The sequence below is a fragment of the Indicator indicator genome, chromosome 20 (assembly GCF_027791375.1).
Source record: "Indicator indicator isolate 239-I01 chromosome 20, UM_Iind_1.1, whole genome shotgun sequence".
NCBI classification, from domain to species: domain Eukaryota; kingdom Metazoa; phylum Chordata; class Aves; order Piciformes; family Indicatoridae; genus Indicator; species Indicator indicator.
Genome location: NC_072029.1, coordinates 4684813 through 4710320, shown reverse-complemented (window position 1 = coordinate 4710320; position 25508 = coordinate 4684813). Strand labels below are relative to the sequence as shown.

The 25508-nt window shown below is 45.9% G+C and overlaps 1 protein-coding gene across 1 annotated transcript in view; it reads right to left on the bottom strand.

Moving 5' to 3' along the window:
• Positions 1-25508, bottom strand: part of MALRD1 (MAM and LDL receptor class A domain containing 1) — a 195545-nt gene that overhangs the window by 91697 nt on the left and 78340 nt on the right. The window contains 2 exon segments of the mRNA XM_054389960.1: positions 17210-17367; positions 19549-19794. Coding sequence (XP_054245935.1) covers positions 17210-17367; positions 19549-19794 — 404 coding nt within the window.

Genomic DNA, 25508 nt, shown 5'->3' with positions numbered 1-25508 from the left:
TTAATAAACTTGGTTTTAATGAAGTCTTAGAAGGACCTGGGAGTCCTGGTGGACAAAGAGTTCACCATAAGCCAGCAATGAAGTCTTGTGGCCAAGAAGGTCAATGGTGTTCTGAGGTGCATTCAGAAGAGTGTAGCCAGCAGGCTGTGGGAGGTTCTTCTCCCCCCATACTGTGCCCTGTCGAGGAATCATCTGCAGTAATCTGCCCAGTTCTGGGCTGCCCAGTTCAAGAGAAACAAGTAACTACCAGAGAGAGTCCAATGGAGGCTCACAAAGATGCTGAAGAGTCTGAGGGATCTCTCTGGGGAGGAAGGCCTAAGGGACCTGGGGATGTTTAGTCTGGAGAAGAGCAGATCTCTCAATGCTGATCAATGTCTAAAGGGCAGGGGACAAGAGCAGGGACATCCCCAACTAGATCAGGCTGCCCAGATCCCTGTCCAGCCTCAACTACCTCCCTGGGCAACCTGTTCCAGAGTTCCACCACTCTCATGGTGCAGAACTTGTTCCTAACACCCAACATTTCCTCTGAAGTGGCAGAACACCGAATGTTTCTGATGACATTTCTAATACCACCTCCCTGCTTATGCACATTTTATTGCTTGAGAGAGACTACTGTGAGCACCTTCCTTGGAGATCTGGGCTACCTCAGCACATAGAACACTTGTTTATTTTGGAAGACCTCAGTTCCTAGGATTAAGTCTTTCATATATTGCTTGAAAAAGTAAAGCACCTAAAAATGCAATAAAGCTGAAGCCTGGATGGCAGAATTTCTTATCTTAAAAGAAAAAAAAGAAGATATGATTATTGTGCCATCTTCACCTACAGTTATTTTCACAGCATATGACAGATTCTATCTCTTTTTTCATTTCTCACTGATTTCTCTCTTAAAACTTAACCTCCTCAAAGAATATTGCTTCGATTGTTGGAAAACAGGAACTTAACCCTGCAGAGTTTGACCTTATGTTTCATTCAAGGGAAAAAAAAATACCCTACACCAGATCCACATACAATATCAAATTGTTAACGTGATGTAAATGAGTCAAAGAATGAACTGAAACCACAGTGCATGATTTGTTCACCTAGGATTTGAATTTTAAGTTCTGTTTTTCCTTTCTTTCCTCTTAGTTCCTATTCCCCTTTTTTTTTTTCCTCCCCCCTCCCTTTTTTTTTTTTTCTTTTTTTTTTTTCCCTTTTCTCTCTTCTCATTTTCTTCATGCTGGCATGGAGAAAAATTGAGAGCAGAACATAAGGCTCATATATCACTACAGGCTGGGGGATGATCAAATTGAGAGCAGCCCTGCAGAGAAGGACTTGGGGGTGCTGGTGGATGAGAAGGTGGACAGGAGGCAGCAATGGACACTGGCAGCACAGAAGGCCAAGGACAGCCTGGGCTGCATCCAAAGCAGCATGGCCAGAGATGGAGAGAGAGGATCCTGCCCCTCTGCTCTGCTCTGGGGAGACCTCAACTGCAGTGCTGGGGCCCCCAACACAAAAGAGACATGGACCTGGTGAAGTGAGTCCAGAGGAGGGCTACAAAGATGATCAGAGGCTGGAGCACCTCTCTTACAGGCTGAGAGAGTTGGGCTGTTGGGCCTGGAGAAGAGAAGGCTGCAGGGAGATCTTAGAGCTACACTTCATTATCTGCAGGAGACCTACAGGAAGGCTGGGGAGGGACTGTTCAGAAGGGGCTGTGGGGATAGGATGGAGGGACAATGGTTTGAAACTGGAGCAGGGCAGAGTTATGTTGGACATCAGGAGGAAGTTCTGCACAATGAGGGTGGTGAGACACTGGAACAAGTTCTCCAGGGATGTGGTTGAGGCCCTGGAGACATTCAAGACCAGATTCAATGTGGCCCTGGGCAGCCTGCTCTAGTTGGAGATGTCCCTGCTGCCTGCAGGGGAGCTGGACAAGATGAGTTCTGGGGTTGCCTTCCAACCTGATGCAATCTGTGAATCATGGAGACAGGAGTTCTGAACGAGCCTGTGTGCCCTCTGGCACACTGTCAGTCACCAGGCTGATAACAATTCAATACAAACAGTTCAGCAGCACTTCATGGCAGCACTGGTAACCATCACTTATCCCAGATTTGACAGCCTACTTTATTTTAAAGACACATACTCTATATGTTAAGCATGAGGTTAGTAAGTGTATGCAAACAAATCAAGTACCACATTTGTAGCTGCTGTTAATCATGGAGGAGTAGTTATTCACTACTCTACCCTTAGCTACTGCTTTGAAAACTTGTCTCTGATTAAGTAACCTATGGAGACTTGTTAAGATGATCATAACATTTAGAAAATTGCTGCCAATTATCTGAATGTTGAAGCTCTGCATTAAACATCTAATTCCACTCTCATTAACTCCACTTAGAATAGCTCTCAGAGAGAAAAATAAAAACAATTTCAATGTAGGCTGGATTTTTAAACTCGAATGTTACAATTTCCATCGTGAAAATGAGGGAAGCATGCTAAGGACACCTGAAACATTCAGCAAATGGATGCAGAAAACAAAAGGAAGGAAACCCAGCAACAGTCAGAAAAGTAGATAACATAACTGCAACAATACAGACTCACAGAACCATGGAGTCATGAAATGCCAGGCTTTGGAAGGGACCTGCAGAGATCATCCAGTCCAACCTCCCTGCAAGAGCAGCATCACCCAGGGCAGGTCACACAGGAACACATCCAGGTGGGGTTGGAAAGTCTCCAGAGAAGGAGACTCCACAACCTCTCTGGGCAGCCTGCTCCAGGGCTCCAGCACCCTCACACTAAAGAATTTTCTCCTCATGTTGAGGTGGAACCTCCTGTGATTGAGTTTACCTCCACTGCCACTCTTTGCATCACTGAAAAGAGCCTGGCTCCATCCTCCTTAGAGCCACCCTTGTCCTGGGTTGAGTGAAGAGCTCAGGACAGAAACCCCCAAGCCACTAAATAAAAACACTTGCACAGAACTGGAAGTTAAATAGAAATAGCAATTATAAAAAGTAACCAGATTATGATTCTATGATTCTATAAAAGGTATTAAAGAAAAAAAATATATAAAACTAGATTCAGACTAGACCTCAAGTTAGGCCTTGCAATGCAGCAAAAATAGCCTCCTGCCCCCAGCAAGGCATCCCTCCCACACAGCAATTGAAAACAAAAGTTAAGAGCTCAGAGCCAAGAGAGAGCTGACTGGAAGGTCTGCTGCTTATACAGGGATGATACAGGAAGAGGAATGGAATAACATATTACAATATCCAATCCCTCCCTCTGGGAACATTACACCCCTCTGGAGGAGTTCCATCTCTATGGTCTAACAGCCTCACAGGGTGTTAGGGGCGGGAAGGGGCCTCCAGAGATCTTCCAGTCCAACTTCCCTGCCAGAGCAGGACCAGAGAATCCAGCACAGGTCACACAGGAACACATCCAGACAGGGCTGGAAAGGCTCCAGAGAAGGAGACTCCACAACCTCTCTGGGCAGCCTGTTCCAGTGCTCTGGGACCCTCACAGTAAAGAAGTTCTTCCTCATGTTGAGGTGGAATCTCCTGTGCTGTAGTTTCCATCCACTGCCCCTTGTCCTATCCCAGGGCACAGTGAGCAGAGCCTGGCCCCTCCCTTCCTGACCCCCAGCCCTCAGCTATTGATAGACATTGATCAGATCCCCTCTCAGTTTTCTCCTCTCCAGACTGCACACACCCAGGGCTCTCAGCCTCTCCTCCCCAGGCAGTGCTCCAGTCCCTTCAGCATCCTTGGAGCCCTCCCTTGGAGTCTGTCCAGCAGATCCCTGTCCCTCCTGAACTGGGGAGCCCAAAACTGGATACAATATTCCAGGTGAGGTCACACCAGGGCAGAGTAGAGGGGGAGGAGAACCTCCCTGGATCTGCTGGACACACTCCTCTGAATGCACCCCAGGATCCCATTGGCCTTCTTGGCCACCAGGGCACATTGCTGTCCCATGTGGGTCAGTTAATCCTTAACCTACAGTGACCCCACAGATATTTTCAGACATGTATAAGGTCTTCTCTCAGGCTGCTCTTCTCCAGACTAACCAGCCCCAGGTCTCTCAGCCTTTCCTCCTCACAGAAACATTCCAGTGCTTTAATCAACCTTGTAGCCTCCATTGAACTCTCTCTCTTGAACTGAGGAGCCCAGAACTGTACACAATATTCCAGCTGTGACCCCAAAAGATAGGAAAACTTGCTGATAAGTATGCAGCAGGGTGAGTTCTGCTGGAGGGCATGCTGCTGAAAGTGATGATCTTAGGGAAGTCCCAGTGGCTTCAATGAAGATTCATCACTCACAACACTGAATGGAATACACCAAACACAAATTCCTCTCTGATTTTTAGTTAGATTTTGACAGGAAATCCAAAGAATCTTTAGTACATCTCTGGCTGCTATAAAACCACTCAGAACAGAAGCATCAAGCTGGACAAATGGTATCTTCAAGAAATTATTTGTTCCAGGCAAGATGCAGACAGCCTACAGCACATTGGTGTGCATGAAAAATTGGCTTCACTTTGAGGGTAAATCACAAAATCAGATTGGATGTTAGGAGGAAGTTCTTCCCCATGAGGGTGGTGAGACACTGGAACAGGTTGCCCAGGGAGGTGGTGGAAGCCTCATCCCTGGAGATTTTTAAGGCCAGGCTGGATGTGTCTGTGAGCAACCTGCTGTAGTGTGAGGTGTCCCTACCCATGGGGTTGGAACTGGCTGATCCTTGAGGTCCCTTCCAACCCTGACAATTCTATGATTCTCTGAAAATCACATAACTGCATGTCCCCAGTGTGCTATGGGAAGGAGGAGAGCAGCAAGATGAAACACTGATATTTCATCCTTCAAGCCTTTTATTAGGCAGTCTGCATCTATTAGTCTCAACAGGTTTTCATAATAAGAGTTAATGAGAAAGCCCAGCCATGCATCCCTTTCATTTCCTCCTTTGAGCAAAGCATGAAGATGATTTTCGCTCTCTTCAATATCTTTCCCCCAAATTTCATTTCCAAAATCAACATCACAGCAAGAAAGCAATAGGCAGTAATAAAGGAATAGGCATTTCAGCAAAGAACATGCATCTTAATGAGTACATTTGAAAAATCAACTTGGAATCATAGAATCCTTTCTGTTGGAAAAGATCTTTCACAGGCTCACAGGATGTTAGGGGTTGGAAGGAACCTCTGGAGATCATAAAGTCCAACCCTCCTGCCAGAGCAAGAGCAGGAGAGGTCACCCAGGAACACATCCAGACAGGGCTGCAAAGGCTCCAGAGAAGGAGACTCCACAACCTCTCTGGGCAGCCTGTTCCAGTGTTCTGTGACCCTTACAGTGAAGAAGTTCCTCCTCATGTTGAGGTGGAACCTCCTGTGCTGGAGTTTCTATCCATTGCCCCTTGTCCTATCACAGGGCACAACTGAGCAGAGGCTGTCCCTGTCCCTTCCTTCCTAATCCCCAGCCCTCAGTTATTGATAGACATTGATCAGATCCCCTCTCAGTCTTCTCCTCTCCAGACTAAACACCCCCAGGGCCCTCAGCCTCTCCTCCCCAGGCAGTGCTCCAGTCCCTTCAGCATCCTTGGAGCCCTCCCTTGGACTCTCTCCAGCAGATCCCTGTCCCTCTGGAACTGGGAGCCCAGAACTGGATGCAATATTCCAGGTGTAGCCTCACCAGGGGAGAGTAGAGAGGGAGGACAACCTCCCTGGATCTGCTGGACACACTCTTGTCAATCTTTAAGATCACAGAGTCCAACCATTCTCTAACTCTACCAAGGCTGGTGCTAAACCATGGCCCTCAGCACTACATTTTATTCCACTGATGAAATTCCTTTTCTAAAATATGCTAGTTTAGGCATTCTGGGATCTCCCAGAGAATTCCTTCAGAGTGTCAGAAGGCATTACCAGCTCACCCCATCATTTCCAATATTTGTTGAAGCTAAATGGTTCTTAATTGCTGTAAGTGCTGTATTGAGGAAAGTCATTTTCAAAGCCACTGTGATAAAAAGTGACTGCTAATCCCTCCAGAAGCAGGATTTTCTTTCCAGCAGGTAGGCATCTCAACAACAATTAAGTTGCTCATTAGCAAAGATGAAGTTATCCTTTAAGAACTCTTCATTTGCAAAAGAAAGCAAGACTAATTAAATTATTTTCTTGGAATGATTCTGTGAGTGTCATTGACTTAAAACTTTGATTTGTCCTGTCACAAGTATTAAATCTGCTTGGATTTGTGCAGCCAACTTTCATTTCCAAGCAAGGAAGCTCTGCTGGTTCCTGTTTTCATCCTTACTACGTTCCCACAATACTCCTTCCATCAAATATGCTTTCATATCCTTAGGCTCTTAAAATACATCTTCATTCTGTCTATTATCCTTACCAATTAGGACAGAGAAACAAAACAACTTCTCTTTGGAAATGAGGATTCAATAGATATTACTTCATCCTGTCTCCATTTACTACCATTTCCAGTCCTTCCTCTTCAAAAGCAGGAATTTGTGCTTCATTTCCTAGCATAATCCACCTACATTTGATTTTGGAGTTTAGGTAGCTTAAAGGATAAAGAGTGATGGATTGAATTTCCTTTCCTCCCCCCCTTCAACCCTGTGTAACAACAATCATCAAAGTGATTTTATAAGACCATTAGCATTTCAAACAACTTAGTTCCTTTTTTCCCCCCTTAAATCTTGCCACACCTTTGTTTTTAATCACATTTTACAGCTCTCTTCAGATTCTTTCCACCTTAGAGTTGAGGCAACTGTAATTCTCTGGAACACCAAAGCTTGAAAGTAAAATAATCACAGTTATAAAAACTTTAGGAAGCCTCTGGACAACTGTTAACAATGCAAGTTTAGGGTTTAAGTGTTGTGCAGTCCTAGATTCCTTTGATTAAGAAACAATACCAAGCCTTTGCTTACACCTAAATAAATGCAGACCTCAAGGTTTTGAGCAGCCTGATGTAGTGTGAAGTGTCCCTGTCCACAGCAGAGGGGTTGGAATGAGATGATCCTTGGGGTCCCTTCCAACCCTAACAATTCTATTATTCTATATATAGTAGGAGATGAGAAACCAGTTCATGACTAGCAGAAATGAGATAACCTCAAACCTGTGATGGTTTCCCTCCTACAGAGGACGCTCAGAATATTCTGTCTGATAGTCACATATCAAATTCCAGCTCCTTATTAAGCAGCTTCAGGTCTTTAACTCATCTTCTACAGGCCTTAAGTATAAAACCAAGGAACTTCAAATCAGCACTGATATCCCTTACCACTAGCTTGGAGAGGGGAAAGCTGAGAGAGGGTCTGGTCAGTGTTTACAAATACCTTAAAGGTAGATGTCAAGAAATGGGACCAGTCTCTTTTCACTGGTGCCCAGTGATAGGATGAGAGGCAATGGAAACAAACTGGAATGCAGAAGTTCCACCTCAACATGAGGAGAAGCTTCTTTGATGAGAGGGTGCTGGAGCCCTGGAGGAGGCTGCCCAGAGAGGATCAAAATGGAAAACAAGTTAATGTATCTGCTAGAAATTAAACACACTTTTTTTCCTGGTTGTTTTGGGGTTTGTTGGTTTGGGTTTTGGTTTGGGTTTTTTTTTGTGGGTTTTTTTTTTTTGGTTTGGTTTTGTTGTGTTTTGTTTTGTTTGGATTTTGTTGCTGTCGTTTTGAGTAAGATTGTTTTAGGGCAGTGTGATACAATCATAAGATGAGCAATAATTCTTAAGGCTAGAAATAGTAAGCCTCAATTCTTGCAAAGTGGCATTCAAACTTTCAAGGATTCACTAAATATTTCAATAGTCACTTCTGCAAGGTGAAAAGTGTGGAGGAAAAGGATTGCCATGAATATTTCCAACTAATCATCAGTGACATTTCTGCTTTTTCAGAGATACAGGAGAGTGATGTGCCACTGTGGCCAAGAAGGCCAAGGGCATCCTGGGGTGCATTAGAAAGAGGTTTGGTTAGTAGGTTCAGGGAGGTTCTCCTTCCCCTTGGCTCTGCCCTGGTGAGGCCACATCTGGAATATTGTGTCCAATCCTGAGCCCCTCAGCTCAAGAAGGACCTCAGGGAACTGCTTGAGAGAGTCCAGCACAGAGCCACAAAGCTGCTGCAGGCAGTGGAACATCTCCCTGTGAGGCCAGGCTGAGGGAGCTGGGGCTTGGGGGTTGGAGCAGGGGAGCCTGAGGGCTGCCCTCATTGCTGGGGATAAAGATGTGCAGGGCTGGAGCCAGGCTCTGCTCAGGGATGTCCAAGGTCAGCACAAGGGACACTGGGGCCAAGCTGGAGCAGAGGAGGTGCCATGGGAACAAAAGAAAAAACTTTGTTGGTGTGAGGGTGCTGGAGGCCTGGAGCAGGCTGCCCAGAGAGTTTGTGGAGTCTCCTTCTCTGGAGACATTCAAAACCCATCTGGATGTGTTCTTGTGTGGCCTGCCCTGGGTGCTCCTGCTGTGGCAGGGGGCTTGAACTGGATGGTTTCTGGAGGTCCCTTGCAAGCCCTAACATTCTGTGATTCTGTAGTTACCACCAGTCAGGTGCCATTCAATGCACTGGGAGATCTGCTGGGCTATAACTGCAATTCTTCTTTTGTGCCATTTACTTTTTCAGCCTATTTGTATTCTGCTAGAATATTATTTTCAATTGGATTGTAGCTCTTGAGCTTGTAGAAGTACAGGACAGATCCTCTGGGATGTTAGATAAACTGGACAGGCTCAGGGGAATCCAAACACTAAGGCTGAAAAAAATAGTAAGCTCCTTATGTATTGTTAAAGCTCAATGAAGTATTTTTTAAGCCTCACTGAATTGATCCTGGGCAAAGGGACATCTTTCAGTGCAGTGCTGAATTCCTGTCTCTATAATGTCTGATGGATACAACTGTTCATCTCTTAGAGAACCAAGGAACCAGATACCTGATTTACATTTTTAATCTGTAGTTGTGAAACGTATTTCCTACAAATTAAGAGCTCTCATAACTGACACATCTTAGGTTAAAATACTACAGTGAGATTCTCTCTCTTTCCCTGCTGCTCTGTCCAGTGGTCAACACCTTCAAGGATGTAAAAAAGTTCTAAATACAATGATCAGAGGGATGGAGAACCTCCGGTTGGGGCTGTTCAGCCTGGAGAAGAGAAGGCTCCAGGGAAATCTTAAAGCAGCCTTCCAGTACCTGAAGGGGGTTACAAAGAAGTTGGGGAGGGACTTTTTCCAAGGGTTTGTAGTGACAGGATGAGAGGCAATGAGTTTGAGCTGGAAGAGGGGAGATTTAGACTGGAGATGAGGAAGAAATTCTTTAGACTGAGTGGCTCTTGCATGAAATGAACTGGAGTCAGATCTTTCCTTTTTTGTGAAATAAATTACAGCAAATATAGAATTATAGATTCATAGAATGGTTTGTTTCAGAAGTGACCTTAAAGATCAACCAGTTCCAATCTCCCTGCTGTGGACAGGGATAGCTTCCACCAACCCAGGTTGCTCAAGGCCTCGTCCATCCTGGCCCTGAACAGCTCCAGGGACAGAGCACCCACAATCTCTTTGGGCAACCTATTCTAGTGTCTCATCACCCTCACTGGAATGATTTTTTTCCTAATCTCCAGTCTAAATCTCTCCTCTTTCAGCCTCAATCCATTCCCTCACATCCTATCACTACAAGCCCCTACAAGTGCTTTAGTTTCCTGAATGTACTGTGGATTCCCAGCTGAAGCCCAGAAACTGACAGAAATCTGGAAGCATCAAAATTTGACTCCTCAGGTTAAGACCCTTTTTTGATTCATCAAAGTAATTTTTAAGTACACTGCAGCTTGATACTGCAAGCCTGGCAAAGATCAAAGACTGCTAGAAACTGGAGCATCTCCAAGACACTTAAAATGAGCTGAGAATTAAAAAGAGGAGTTACCTTAAAGGAGGATGAAACTGGGAACAATTCAATGTTATACAACAAGCACCCACACTGCTACCTCAGTGCTTGATGAAGTTTTGCTGCAACCTCAGTTCAGTTTCAGTCTCTGCTTAACAAAAGCAAGAGTCTTTTCTCAGTTGAAAGACCAAGGAGCCTCAGGGTGCAAAAAAGAAATGAGAAAGGATAGAATAAAAATCTTCCATCTTTTCTTAGCTTAAAGGGAATTCCCAGAAATGTTCAGTGTGAGCTTTTTGTTGTTTTTTATTTGGAGTTTTTGATCAGGAAAATTAGTCACTGGTTTAGTATTCTTTGGTCTGATCACGGTTTTGTGCTTCTTAAAAGCTATCAGCAAGCACTAGGTCACATGTTGCATTGTTTGTTTTTCCTTTGGAAAAAGTGTGTTAATGAGATTTAGAAACTTCCCTATTAGGAAAAAAAAAAAAAAAAAAAGAGAGAGATATTAAAAACTAATAAAAATGCTGAGAGCTCCAGGCTACACCTCTATCATTTATCACAGAGTCACAGACTAAACAGCCCCAGGGCTCTCAGTCTTTCTCCATAGCAGAGATGTCCCTACATCATCCTCATGGCTCTCTGCTGGACTCTCTCTGTCCAGCAGGTCTCTGTCTCTCTTGGACTGGGGAGCCCCAAACTGGACACAGTATTGCAGCTGTGGTCTCAGCAGGGCAGAGCAGAGGGGGAGCAGAACCTCCCTAGCCCTGCTGGCCACACTTTTCTTGCTGCACCCCAGGATCCCATTGGCTCTCTTGGCCCCAGGGGCTCATTGGTGTCCCCTACAGAACTTGCTGCCCACCAGCACTCCAAGGTCTTTCTCCATGGAGCTGCTTTCCAGCAGGATAGCTCCTAACCTGTACTGGTGCCTGGGCTTGTTCCTCTCCAGATGCAGGACTCTGCCCTTGTCCTTATTGAACTTCCCTTCACCCAGCTCTCCAGCATGTCCAGCTCTCACCAGACAGCAGCATGATGGAAATTTAGGGTTAAGAAGATTTAAATCACTTCCCAGTGTACTTCATCCGAGAAAAGAGAAGGCAACAAATGGTGTCTGCCCTTGTCTACAGCCCATATTTGTTTCTCCCTTCTCTGCAAACTGGTTTTGAGAAATGATGCTTTCACTGCAAAAATAACTTATTTCTCTCTGATCTCTGTCTCAGTTTACATGGAGATATGTTTATGTGATGGGGTCAAAGCCAGACCCACAGCACCACCATCGAAACAATGTCTAAAAAGGTGAAAAGTGCTGTTTCAGATCCTGCAGTCAGTTCAGGAAGTATAAATACAGAATTATCTAGCTCTGAGAAGTAAAGCTGCCATGGAAGTTACTCTCCCTTTCTGTCTTGATGAGTAATACTGATTTACAAAGTGTCCCCATTGATTTCCTTTAGAGCTCCTGGGACTACAATACTCTCAGTCAGCTCTGACATTTCATTGAGTCAGGCACAGCTGTAACTGTTCACAGGCCAAGAATGGGAGTAAAGAATCTCAGAATGGTTGGTGTTGGAAGACACCTCTGACAATCATCTAGTTCCAAGCCTCCTGCTAGAGCAGGATCACCCCCAGAGTAAATCACACAGAAACATGCCCAGGCAGGTTTTGAATGCCTCCAAAGACAGAGACCTCACAACTTCTCTGGGCAGCCTGGTCCAGGGCTCTGCCACCCTCAAAGTGAATCACAGAATCATAGAATTGTCAGGGTTGGAAGGGACCTCAAGGAACATCTAGTTCCTTCTTTTCTTTACATGGAACCTCCTGTGTTCCAGTTTGTGTCCATTACCCCTTGCATCCCTTTGGAATCTATAGATGCTAATAAAATGTGGAGATATCACGTGTGGGATACTGTGTCCAGTTCTGAGCTCTCCAGTTCAAGAGAGACAGGGATGTACTAGAGAGGGTCCAACAGAGGGTTGGAGGATGATGAAGGGACTGGAACATCTCTCCTATGAAGAAAGACTGAGAGACCTGGGGCTGTGTAGTCTGGAAAAGGCTGAGAAGAGATCTTATGAAGGTTTATAAATATCTGAGGAGTGGGGGTCAAGAAGAAGGGGTCAGGCTCTTTCCAGTGGTGTCCTGTGATAGGAAAGGGGGTAACGGACACAAACTGGAACATAGGAAGTTTCATCTCCACATGAGGAAAAGCTTCTTTATTGTAAGGGTGCTGGAACCCTGGAATCACAGAATGTTAGGGGTTGGAAGGGACCTCAAAAGCTTATCCAGTCCAACCCCTCTGCCAGAGCAGGAGCACCTAGAGCAGGTCACACAGAAACACATCCAGGCAGGTTTTGAATATCTCCAGTGAGGGAGACAAAACACTGGAGCAGGCTGCCCAGAGGGGTTGTGGAGTCTCCTTCTCTGAAGACTTTCCAAACCCATCTGGGTGTGTTCCTGTGTGACCTGCCCTGGGTGATCCTGCTCTGGTAGGGGGGGGTGGACTCAATGATCTCTAGATCTAGATCATCTCTAGATCCTTCCAACCCCTATCATTCTAAAGGCTGGGATGCTGTGTGGAACCAAATTCTCCTGAACAGGTGTTTTGCAGGATTTAATAAAGGCAAACTAGTTGGAATAAACAAAATACTGTGATTCAAAGGGGAATTACAAAGAAATCCTTGTAAGGTACTGAGCACAGAGCTAGATATGTCCATAGAGCTGCTTCACCCATATACAAACCCCAGGAAACTACAGACTTCTGCATCTGATGTAAAGAATTCCTCTAAAAAAGTTTTCCACATCTTAAGAGGGCAAGTGGAAAACTCTGCACACTTGCCACATAGTTTGAAGTGTGCTTTGGAGTTCAGCAGACTCTGAAGTAAAACATTCAAGCAAATCTTTGAAAATTTAGTTTCTTGCCCCAGCTGCATGGAGGGCAGCTAGTCTGCTTTGAGGGCTATCTCAACCTAGAGAAATCTATAACTTCTTCATTACTGTGAGGAGCTGCCTGGTTTCCATGCAGCCAGTGAGAAGAATCAATGTAGAGGTACAGAGACTATTTTAAGCTGTGAAGCAGAGTCAGTTTGTCTCCTCAGACTTTATTCTTGAGTGACTGCCCACAGAAGCAGGGTCAATGATATTGATTCAGGGAAATTTCCTTTTAAACTACTCAGTACTAGAGTAGTTCTGACTCATAAATTAAACCAGTGTTGAGTGCTGATGAGGAGCCCCACCACCACCTCTGTAAACAGGCAGAGTGAATACGTCTAGCTGCACCATCTAAGAGAACACAACCCATTAAAATCATAGAATAGAATCACAGAATGGTCTGGGTTGGAAGGGACCTCCAAAGGTCCGAGGAGATAACTGTCACGGAGAGCATCAGAAGGACCTCAAAATCTCACTGCAGTAACAAAGTTTTGACAACTTCTGTCCAGATCTCTTCTGGTTGTATTCTGCTTGCCCAGAGCTTCTGCACTGCTGTTAATCACTTTGTAATTCCAATGACCAGTGGCATCCCTAAAGGGTGAGTGCTGGGACCAGTGCTGTTTGAGACTTTTGTCAGTGACATGGGCACTGGGATTGAGGCATCCTCAGCAAGTCTGTGGATCGCACCAAGCTGTGAGGTGCAGCTGACACACTGGAGGGAAGGGATTCATCCAGAGGGATCTGGACAGGATGCAGAGGTGAGCCCAAGCCAAACTCATGAATTTCAACCAGGTCAAGTGCAAGGTCCTGCACCTGGGTTGGGGCAGTCCCAAGTACAAACCCAGCTCAAGCTGGGTGAGGAGTGGCTCAAGAGCAGTCTGAAGGAGAAGCACTTGGAGGTGTCAGTTGGTGACAATCTCTCCATTAGCCAGCAATGGTGGCTGCCAGCCCGGAAGGCAACTGTGTGCTGGGCTGCTTCCAAAGTGTGACTGGCAGGATGAGGGAGGTGGTCCTGCCCCTCTGCTCTGCTCAGGTAATACCCCACCTGCAGTACTGACTCCAGTTCTGGTGCCTCCAACATAAGAGGGATATGGAATTGTTGGAGTGGGTCCAGAGGAGGCCATGAAGATGGGAGACAGGCTGAAAGAGTTGGGGCTGTTTAGCCTGGAGAAGAGAAGGCTCCAAGGAGACCATAGAGCAGCCTTTCCATACCTGAAAGAGGCTACAAGAAAGCTGGGGAGGGACTTTTGACAAGGGCTTGGAGTGATAGGACGAGGAGCAATGAATTGAAACTGGAAGAGGGGAGATGAAGACTGTAGATTAGGATGAAATTCTTTAGAGTGAAAGTAGTGAGACACTGAAACAGGTTGCCCAGCCCAGGGAGGCCATGAATGCCCCCTCCCTGGAGATGCTCAAGGCCAGGTTGGATGAGCAAGCTGGTCTAGAGGAAGGTGTCCCTGCCCATGGCAGGGAAATTTCAACTGGATGATCTTCAGGGTCTCTTCCAACCTGAACTATTCTACCAATCTGTGAATCTAGGTGGGTGGTTAGTTGTGCATTGCAGCCTCCATAAACAGCTGGAATGTGAAGATCTGTAGATGTGGTGCTTCAGGATACAGTTTAGTGGTCATGGTAGTTGGGGTAGGATTGGACTTGATGATCTTAAAGGTCTTTTCCAACCTTAGTGATTCTGTGCTTGCCATAATTGTCTGCTGTTTCACATTAGATTTTATTCACACAGATATTGCTAAACAGATTTTCTAATTATAATATTGATTTACAAATCCTTATAAGCAATGCCAACCAGGCTGATCTGCAAAACAATCCTGGATATAATAACAAGAATAATTTTTCCTATCTCTCTGTAGAATCCTTGCCTCAGAAAAGAATAAGAATATTTTTACTCTTATCCTTTAAAAACCTTTAAAAACCTCCTTAAACTCCCTGGGGACAAGGATTTAAAATAACATCAAAATGCCTGCAAAGTTCATTAGGATACTAGAATTAGGTGAAAATAAGAAGAGGGCAAAGTCTCACTGGAGTAAGCACAAAATAAAAACATAAAGAATATAGCCCAAATGTGAAGAAAGGAAATATTACTGATCATGATCTAGAAAAGTCCATGAAAGTCATATACTTGAAGATGGTGTTTTAAGCAGATGCTTAAAAGTGCAGTAGAAAATAATCCTGATAGGCTGTTATCAACAAGGGTAATTACCTATCAAAACCCAGCCAAAGCCCATTTTGTATCAAATAAAAATAAAATAGAAATTAAAATCCCTTTCTTGTTACCTAAAAGTGGAAAAAATAATCAAGAATGTCACCTACTGTACTTGAACCATTCAGAGAGAATACCAGAGGACAAATGTTGGAGCAGCTCTGCTACGAGGCCAGGCTGAGGGAGCTGGGGGTGTTCAGCCTGGAGAAGAGAAGGCTCCAGGGAGACCTAACAGCAGCCTGCCAGTACCTGAAGGGGGCTACAAGAAGGCTGCAGAGAGACTGTTTGCAAAGGCCTGCAGGGACAGGGCAAGGACCAATGGCTTTGAACTAGAGAAGAATAGATTTACATTGCACACCTCCTATTAGACCAGCTTGCCCAAAGTCCCATCCAACCTGGCTTTCAACACTTCCAGGCTTGGAGCCTCCACAGCTTCTCTGGGCAACCAGTTGCAGTGCCTCACCACCCTCATGGGGAAGAATTTCCTCCTAATTTCTAATCTAAATCCATCTTCTTCTTGGCCACAGTGGTCTCTGGTCAAAGGCTGGACTTGTTGACCTTAGAGGTCTCTTCCAACCAAAATAAATCTGTGATTGTTTCAGTTTGAAGCCATTTCCCCTCCTTCTCTCACTCCATGCCTTTGTCAAAAGCCCCTTTCATAGAATCATAGAATAGAATCATAGAATCAACCAGGTTGGGAGACCTCCAAGATCATTCAGTCCAACCAATCACCCAGCCCTAAGCAATCAACTAGACAAAGGGAGCTCTCCTGGAGCCCCCTTTAAAAACTGGAAGGCTACTCAAAGGTCTCCCCAGAGACTTCTCTTCTCCAGGCTGAAGAACCCCAGCTGTCTCAGGCTGTCCAGCCCTCTGATCATCCTAGTTGCCTCCTCTGGACCCACTCTATCAAGTCTATTCTTTTTATGTTGAGGGCTCCAGAGCTGGCCACAGGACTCCAGGTGGGGTTGCACAAGGAGTAAATAAATTGCACCATAATTTATGCTTGAACAGTCACAACTCCCTGCACAGATAAGCACAGACACACAAACTCTCCTTTGCAAAGGTTTCTACTACATCCAGATGTGGTGTATTGGGTCATGGTGCTGGAAACCCATTAAAACCTCCAGTGGTATTAAAAGGTACAGCCTGCCCAGGGAAGTGAAATCTATCCTCCTGCCACACTGATCTTTCATGTCTACAGTTTAATCAGAATCATATCATGATTCAAAGCTTGCTTTGGCAAGCGTTTCATTCTTTTCCTTTTCAACAAACACCAAATGGAGCAGCCAAGATTTCAAGGAACACATCAGTTTCCACTTCTGACTACATAAAGAGTTTCTGTCCCTTTATTATTTCCTTGGCCATCCTACATTTAGTGAAGAAAATAAATGCCAGCTCTAAAGAAAAGGGACTACAGATACATCTGTGTAAGAAGTCCCTAATTTAGTGCACTCATGTTTGTGCATTTGATGCTCCCTTTGTGCAGTGAGGGTCTCACTTTGTCCATTTTTGGGTGGGTGCCATCCCATCAGTTGGATACTCACAGCTACCACCAGAGATTCATACATTCATAGAATGGTTTAGGTTAGAAAGGATCTTAAAGAACATCTAGTTCCAACCCCCCTGCCATGGGCAGGGACACCTCCCACCAGCCCAGGTTGCTCAAGGCCTTCTCTGACCCAACCTGGGACACCTCCAGGGAGGAGGCATCCACAGCCTCCCTGGGCAACCTGTTCCAGTGTCTCACCACCCTCTCTGGAAAGAATTCCTTCCTCATCTCCAGTCTAAATCTGCCCTCCTCAAGCTTTAATCCATTCCCTCTCACCCTATCACTCCAAGCCCTTGTAAAAAGTCCCTCCCCAGCTCCCTTCAGCCCCCTTAGTTATTGTAAGGCCACACTAAGCTCTCCCTGGAGCCTTCTTTCCTCCAGGCTGAAATGTCAGCAAAAAAAAAAAAATCGCAGTAGCTCTCACACTGAGACTGTGAGAGAGAAGAGTACTGTATGTGAAGAGGGGAAAGGGGAAAAGGTCTCAAAAAGATTTTTCTCTGGCTTTTCAGAGAAACTTTTTTTTGGAAGAGAAATGGAAAAAGCATTTTTAAGAGACTAAAGGGACAAAACCCAGCACTGAACTAGGAGGCATGTGAGTTCCTCCAGTGTGGAAGCTGAACATGAGAACACTGGAGTGCCACAGCACTCTGCAGGAGCATGTACAGCCTTACAGATATCAGATACTCAAGCAAATAAAGAAGGGTTGAGTTTTTCTTACCTTTATCAGAACCTGGATACAAGCTGTGGCTTTTGGTGACTTGAAGTACCAGAAGCTCATCACACAACTCTTACTTGATTCTTTCCATCTGGAACTCTTCACATGGGCTTTTCCATTTTTCAGTCCTAGTGCAGTGGCTTCCAGATAGAGGAACTGCCCTGAAATTAGATGATGTATTACTAAGAAATTGTTTCAGACCTTCCAACTAGATTCCCAAACTTAGCAAAGTAAATGCATGGTGGATATATAGGTCCTGTACCAGTGAACCTTGGCTTAGAGCCACAGAAGTCCAAACCATGTTCCTTGTTACTGGGAATAAACTGGGGCAGTTTAAGGTAAAATAGGGACTAGAGCATCACTCTTAAGAGGAAAGCCTAAGTGATGTGGGCTGTTCAGTCTGGACAAGAGAAAGCTGAGAAGGGATCTGATCAACATCTACAAATACCTGAAGGGTGGCTGTTAGGAGGATGGAGCCAGGCTCTTTTCAGTGATACCCAGGGACAGGACGAGGGGCAATGGACAGAAACTCAAACACAGGAAGTTCCACCTCAACATGAGGAGACATTTCTTCTTTACTGTGAGGGTGCTGGAGCCCTGGAGCAGGCTGTCCACAGAGGTTGTGGAGTTTCCTTCTCTGGAGACTTTCAAAATCCTCCTGGATGTGTTCCTGTGTGGCTGGGTCAGTAGATTCACCATGTATACCATGGAGGTGGCCAAGAAAGCCAATGGCATCCTGGCTTGGGTCAGAAGCAGGGTGGGCAGCAGGGCAGGGAGGAGATCATCCTCCTGTGCTCAGCACTGGGGAGGCCACAGCTGCAGTGCTGTGTTCAGCTCTGGGCCCTCCCTGCAGGAAGGACCTTGAGGGGCTGGAGCCTGTGCAGAGCAGGGCAGTGAGGCTGGAGAAGGGCCTGGAGCCCCTGGGCTAGAGGAGGGGCTGAGGGAGCTGGGGGTGTTGAGGCTGGAGAAGAAGAGGCTGAGGCACAGCTCAGTGCTCTCTCCAGCTCCCTGAAGGGAGGTTGCAGTGAGCAGGGGGCAGCCTCTGCTCCTTGGTGCTTAGGGACATGGTTTGGTGTTGAGCCTTCAGTGCTGGGTTAAAGGTTGGACTGGACAAGGTCTTCAAGGTCTCTTCCAACCAGATCTATTCTGTGAAATCTGTGTTGTAAGAGAACTGCCTATTTTAAAAGTCAAATGAAAGACAGGGACATGATGCAGCTCTTTGGTGTTGCATCTTACTTTGAAGTCAGGGAGATGGAGCCAGACTGGACTGTCTCAAAATTTAGAAGCATATGAACACAGAATTCTTGTGATGGCTTGGTCCTGTTTCAGCCTCAGCACACCAGAAAGCTTTCATGAGCCTCTGAATTTCTACATAAGTCCAAGTAAACTTTGGTTATATTGAGTTCCGTCCTTCAGCAGTTCATGTAAGCATCCAACAACTCTTAAATAAAATTCTAATACCTTTGTGCAGGTCCCCTGTGGAGTATTTCAATGACATTTTTGGCTGAGCTATGGGATCTTAAAAAGCAGAGGATGAAGGCACAGAACTTGTAGCAAGGGCAAGTACAGATGATTTAGTGTTTTGGCCAAAACAAACCAGGAGCTGCACTGTCACTAACAAAGGAGGCTTACTTGTTTAAATGTATGTGTTTAAAATTACCTAAAATTAAACTATTAATAGTACCTTAGAGTGGCCTTCCTGTACCTGAAAGCGGCCAACAAGAAATCTGGGGATGGACCTTTTACAAAGGCTTGTAATGATAGGATGAGAGGGAATGGATTGAAAATTGAGGAGGGCAGATTTAAACTGGAGATGAGGAAGAAATTCTTTGCAGTGAGGGTGGTGAGACACTGCAACAGGTTGCCCAGGGAGGTTGTGGATGCCTCTTCTCTGGAGCTGTCCAAGGTGAGGTTGGATGAGACCTTGAGCAACCTGGGCTGGTGGGAGGTGTCCCTGCCCATGGTGGGAGGCTTGGAATCAGATGATCTTTAAGACCCCTTCCAATCCAAACCATTCTATGACTCTATGCACAACTTCAAGCTTCCTGGAGATGAGCTCAAGCTGTGGAGAAGCAGGATCCAGTGGATCTGAGGAGCTAAGCTGACTCTCCCTTGCAAGCTGCAGCCAGACCAAATGCCTCTCCCCTGACAAGTAACAAATTATCTTCCCAGGCTCAAGTAGCATAACTTAAAGGCGAACCAACAGGCAATCAATTTTTCCTAATTTACAGTCATTTTACAGCTGTAATTAATATTTTGGTACTGCTACTCATCTAATTCATTTGGAATGACACTCTGCTCAGACAAGTCAGGCTCTCCTGCTGCCTGAGCTGACAGCTTACCAGTTCTGTTTCCCAGTGTGTGGTCCCCGGGAGGTCTGAGGCTTTGAAGCGAGCCGACCCCTAGCACCCAGTGGAAGTTGTCCACCAGGGAATTCTGCCAACCACATCTGCCCTTCTCAAAGGTGCAGGAACTTCCACACTCGCTCTCATCTGTGTTATCCTCACAGTTGTCCTCAAAATCACAGCTTTGCTCTGGTCTGTAGCACTTCCCATTGTGACACTGCCAATAGCCACGGGAGCAGGAGCCTGCAAGAAGAGAATCAGAATCATAGTCATAGAACTGTCCAGGCTGGAAGGGACCTCCAAAGCTCATCCAGTCCAAGCCCTCTGCTCTCAGCAAGGACATCCTCCACTAGATCAGGTTGTCCAGAGCCCTGTCCAGCCTCACCATGAGTATCTCCAGGGATGGGGCCCCAACCACCTCCCTGGGCAACCTGTTCCAGTGTTCTGGAGAATCACACTGCCATGCACCCCAGCAAGGTTACTGGAAGGTTCCATCTGACGGTCTGATATTTAGTAGGAGGAGGACGAGAAGGAGGGTGGCCCAGAGCACTTTTATTAAAAGCCTTGAAGTTGCCCTGAAGTGCCAATCCATTATCAGTTCATTTCTTTTGTGTTCTGTCAGGAGAGTGCCTAAATAAATGACTGCTTCCCTTGTACAGCCTTGGAGGGCAAGCTCCAGCCAGCCTGCCTTCCCCAACAAAGCTTTCTAGCCTGATTTAATTGCTGGCATTCTCCTTTCATGTGGTGTAGGATGAAATCATTTCACTTTAGCTGCAGAGCTGAGATTTGTGTAGCAGCCCCAATTTGGAACAGAACAGGGTTTTTTTTCCCCCTTATTTTAACTGCAGAAGTTTGCCTTTTCATGGATTTCTTTGTTCTTGTTTTTGCAGATGAGCTCAGGGGGCTGATTTGCACCCTCTGTGTGCAGTATATCTGAGAGATTAGTCTGCTGTTCTGCAGCCTGGGGACTGTAAGACTGATTTCAAAGCTTCATGCTTTCATTTCAGACCAGTTTCTGCAGAAAGCTGGATAAAAAGTACATTCAGCACAGTCTCTAATCAGGAAAGGAGACAGAAAATTAGGAAATACACCCTCCTTGCTTCCTTTATCAATTCTGCTCCGCCAAAACTAAATGCATAAACAGACTTTAATTGAAAAATAGAAGTATCATTATATTAGCTCATCAGCCATAAAATCCAAATTAGCACCTGTAGGAAAGCTGTACAAGTATGGGGAGAATCTGAGTTAGTAGGTCAAGGGAGGTTCTCCTCCCCCCTACTCTACCACTGTGAGGCCACATCTGGAATATTGTGTCCAGTTCTGGGCCCCTCAGGGAACTGCTTGAGAGAGTCCAGCACAGAGCCACAAAGCTGCTGCAGGCAGTGGAACATTTCCCTGTGAGACCAGGCTGAGGGAGCTGGGGCTTGGGGCTTGCAGCAGAGGAGCCTGAGGGCTGCCCTCATTGCTGTTGATAAAGATGTGCAGGGCTGGAGCCAGGCTCTGCTCAGGGATGTCCAAGGACAGGACAAGGGGCATGAAGAAATGGTATTGGTGTATCAGTCACTGCCTAATTATTGCAACCCACAAGTCAGTTGGAGTCCATCAGAAGCTTCTCTCCATCAATCTGCTTCAGAATTTCAATCAGCTATTTCGTTTCCCAAAGGGCAGAAGAGATTTGTGATAAAATTCCTGCCTGCTTTAAATGACATCTGCTTTTAGGAGCCAGTTATTACAGCCTTACAGAACTATTACGTCATTGCACTAAGAATTCAGGCAAAAGCTTTATTTTGTCAGTAAACCAGGAGCTTAAATTACAGGATGCAGGTCATGCTTGGGAACAGTTTTCCTTGCTGTACAGCATGATCAATAATTGCAGTAGCTGTTACATTTGAGGTCCCTTCGTAGCACTGCTTCCAATTTCAGGTTGAAAAAAATAAGTAAGTGGAGTTGAAAAAAGTGGAAGGCTTTGTTTGGTGAAGAAAAAAAAAAACCAAAATCCTGCTGAACCCTGGCATGAATAACCTTTCTCAAGCACAGATAATGAATGATAGGACACTGGAATGGTGCATGCAGGTCTGGAGCTCTCAACACATGAAGGACATGGACCTGATGGAGCTGCTCCAGAGGAGGCCATGAAAATGCTCAGGGAGTTGGAGCAGCTCTGCTATGAGGACAGGCTGAGGGAGCTGGGGGTGTTCAGCCTGGAGAAGAGAAGGCTCCAGGGAGACCTCATAGCAACCTGCCAGTACCTGAAGGGGGCTATAAGGATGGAGAGAGACTGTTTGCAAAGGCCTGCAGTGACAGGACAATGGACAATGGTTTGAAATTAGAGAAGAGGAGATTGAGATTGGATGTTAGGAAGAAGTTCTGCACCATGAGGCTGGTAGAACACAAGAACAGGTTGCCCAGGGAGGTGGTTGAAGCCTCATCCCTGGAGATCTTCAAGGTGAGGCTGGACAGGGCTCTGGGCAGCCTGATCTAGTTGGGGATGTCCCTGCTGACTGCAGGGGGGTTGGACTGGATGACCTTTGGAGGTCCCTTCCAGCCCAGACCGTTCTCTGATTCTATGACACCAACTGAGTCTGGAATGTGACTTATTTCTGGGTGTACTTCCATTTTTTCTTGAAATGACTTATGTCTAACTATAAAAAAAACTCTCAATGAAACAGGAGAACCATCTATAAGAAAAAGAGCTTTTTCCTGAGCTTTCTTCCTGTCTTCTCTGTGTTTTCTCAATCCTAACACTCTGTTAGAGAAATGTCAGTGGGTAAGGCTCAGTCACTCTTGCTCCAAGCAACATTTCTTAAAGGTTATTAGCAGGTAGATTTCTTGCCCTATGCGGGAATTTGCTGCAGTGGACCCAAAGGTGTCCAGTTCTGGGCTCCTCAATTCAAGAGAGATGTTGAGATGCTGGAACGTGTCCAGAGAAGGGCAACAAAGTTGGTGAGGGGCCTGGAGCATAGCTCTGTGAGGAGAGGCTGAGGGAGCTGGGGGTGTTTAGCCTGGAGAAGAGGAGGCTCAGGGGAGACCTCATTGCTGTCTACAACTCCCTGAAGGGAGGCTGTAGCCAGGTGGGGGTTGGGCTCTTCTCCCAGGCAACAGTGACAGAAGGAGAGGACACAGTCTCAAGCTGTGCCAGGGGAGGTCTAGGCTGGGGGTTAGGAAGAAGCTCTTCACAGAGAGAGAGATTTCCCATTGGGATGTGCTGCCCAGGGAGGCGGTGGAGTCACCATGCCTGGAGATGTTCAAGAGAAGCCTGGATGAGGCACTTGGTGCCATGGTCTGGTTGATTGGATAGGGCTGGGTGATCTTGGAGGTCTCTTCCAACCTGGCTGATTCTATGGTTCTGTGATTCCATTTATTCTTTTTACTTTGCTTCACCAAATGGAGACATTTGAGAAGGACTTGGTTTTTCCCCACTATCAATTAAAAAGCCTTAAGCTCTTCAGATGATCCTTCTAAATGTTGTCCAGAAACCCCTTATACTGCTTTCATCAGCCAAATTCTTCATCACTTCTTGCCAATATTTAATTTGCCTTCCATTTCAGGGTGAGAATTCCTCCTCCTTCCCTTTATGGAGGTAACAGCCATTTCTTTTTCAGATACCTCTTATTGCTTCACCAGTAAAACCCATGACAATAATTTTGTTTTCACTCAACACTGATGAAAACAAATCGTAGCCATATTTGCTTGGACTGGCCATGAAAGATTCCTAAAGGAATTGCCTGGGTGACCAAATGGAGCTCAATTAATGTAATTTGTCAGAGATAAGCTCAAGAAATAGCTTGATCCTCTTCGGTAATTAGCTGTAAGAAGACAAATAGTGATGGCAGAAAGCTCTAATCAAGCAGAAACAACCTCCCCTCCCCCTCTTCCCCAATATATTACATGCTGGGAAATTAAAGTTAGTGAAGTCCAAATTAAACTAAACTGCTGGGATAATTAGCCACTGAACAGATAAGACTGTGGCAAATTCCCTTATCTCTTAAGGGCTTAAGAACAGAGACTGATCTTTTTTTTTTTTTTTTTTTTTTTTTTAACAAGAGATATTCCACTCAAAACTATTTGGTGAATCAAGGAAAACTCTAGATGAAAACCTGGTTGCTGTTAGGTTAAATGATGCAGTTATGATGCAGTGCCTTTTGGTGTGTTGCAGACCTTCATTTGCTTACAGAACCACAGAATGTTAGGGGCTGGAAGGGACCTCCAAAGCTCATCCAGTCCAACCCCCCTGCCAGAGCAGGAGCACCTCGAGCAGGTCACACAGGAACACAGCCAGGTGGGTTTGGAACATCTCTGGAGAAGGAGACTCCACAACCTCCCTGGGCAGCCTGTTCCAGGACTCTGTCACCCTCACAAAAAAAAAAAAAAAAAAAAAAAAAACAAAACACAACACCTCTTCTTCCTGTTTCCATGGAACTTCCTATGGCTCAGCTTCCACCACTGCCCCTTGTGCTGGCATTGGGCATCACCCAGCAGAGCCTGGCTCCAGCCTCTGGGCACTCACCCTGCACATCTTTATCACCAGCAATGAGGTCACCCTCAGGCTCCTCCTCTCCAACTACAGAGCCCTCAGCTCCCTCAGGCTCTGCTCATGAGGAAGATGTTCCACTGCCTGCAGCAGCTTTGTGGCTCTGTGCTGGACTCTCTCAAGCAGTTCCCTGAGGTTCCTCTTGAGCTGAGGGGCCCAGAACTGGACACAATATTCCAGATGTGTCCTCAGCAGAGCAGAGTAGAGGGGGAGGAGAACCTCTCTTGACCTACTGACCACAGCCCTTCTAAAGCACCCCAGGCTGCCCTTGGCCTTCTTGGCCACCAGAGCACATTGCTGGCTCATGGTCAACCTCCCATCCACCAGGATCCCCAGGTCCTTTTCCCCTTTCCTGCTCTCCAGCAGGTCAGTTCCCAACCTATCCTGCTCCATGGGGTTGTCCATTCCCAGGTGTAGGACTCCACACACATTCTGCTTACATAGTTGTTATGAGAATTTAGAATAAACTAAAAGTTTATCCATGCCTACAGTAGCCACAAAACAGAGAGGAAAATCTCCGATTTCTCCATTAGATTCCAATCTTCTTGAGGCTGGTCCTTTAGATATCTTTGCTTAATAGAAAAAAATTCACTTTGATGATTAAACTGATAAGGATAAATGAGATCTGAACTCATTTAGATCTTATTTAAGTTCCAAATCTCTAGAAGTTCTCATCAGAGCTTCCAGAAAATTGCAAAAATGTGATTACTTAGGAGATCACATTGGGTATGAGTCTAGTCACAAGCATTACATCAGAAGTGATCTGGATGCTGGGATAAAGAGCACCCTGAAGAGCTTTGCAAATGAAACCAAAATGTGGAGGCTGACACTCCAGAAAGGAGAAGCCACCCTCCAGGTAGAGCTGAACAGGCTGAAGGATTGGACTGGCCAGGATATTATGAAGTTCAATGGGGACATCTGGGAGTACAGAACCCAAGAGTGCAGCTCAGACTGGGACCAGCTGGCTGGAGAACTGCCCTGTGGAAGGGGACCTGGGGACCTTGGTGGGCAACAAGCTCAGCATGAGTGAAGAGTAAGATGCAGAGGCAAAAAAAGCCAGTGGGATGCTGAAGTGCATCAACAAAGGCATGACCAGCAGAGGAAGACACAGTCCCACTCTGTTCAGCTCTGGTCAGGTCACACCTGCTATTTTGGTCCCTGCTGTACAGAAAAGGATGAGCATAGGCTGGAAAGTGCCCAGAGAAGTGCCAGAAGAATGATCAGAGGAGTGGAAGGCCTGCCATGTGAGGAAAGGCTGAGAGAGCTGGGGGTGTTCAGCCTGGAGAAGAGAAGGCTGAGGGGAGACCTTAGCACCATGGACCAGGACATAAAGGATGGCTGCCAGGAGGATGGAGACTCCCTTTTGACAAAGAGTCCATGGAAAAGACAAGGGCTGATGGGGATGAGTTACTGCTGGGGAGATTGC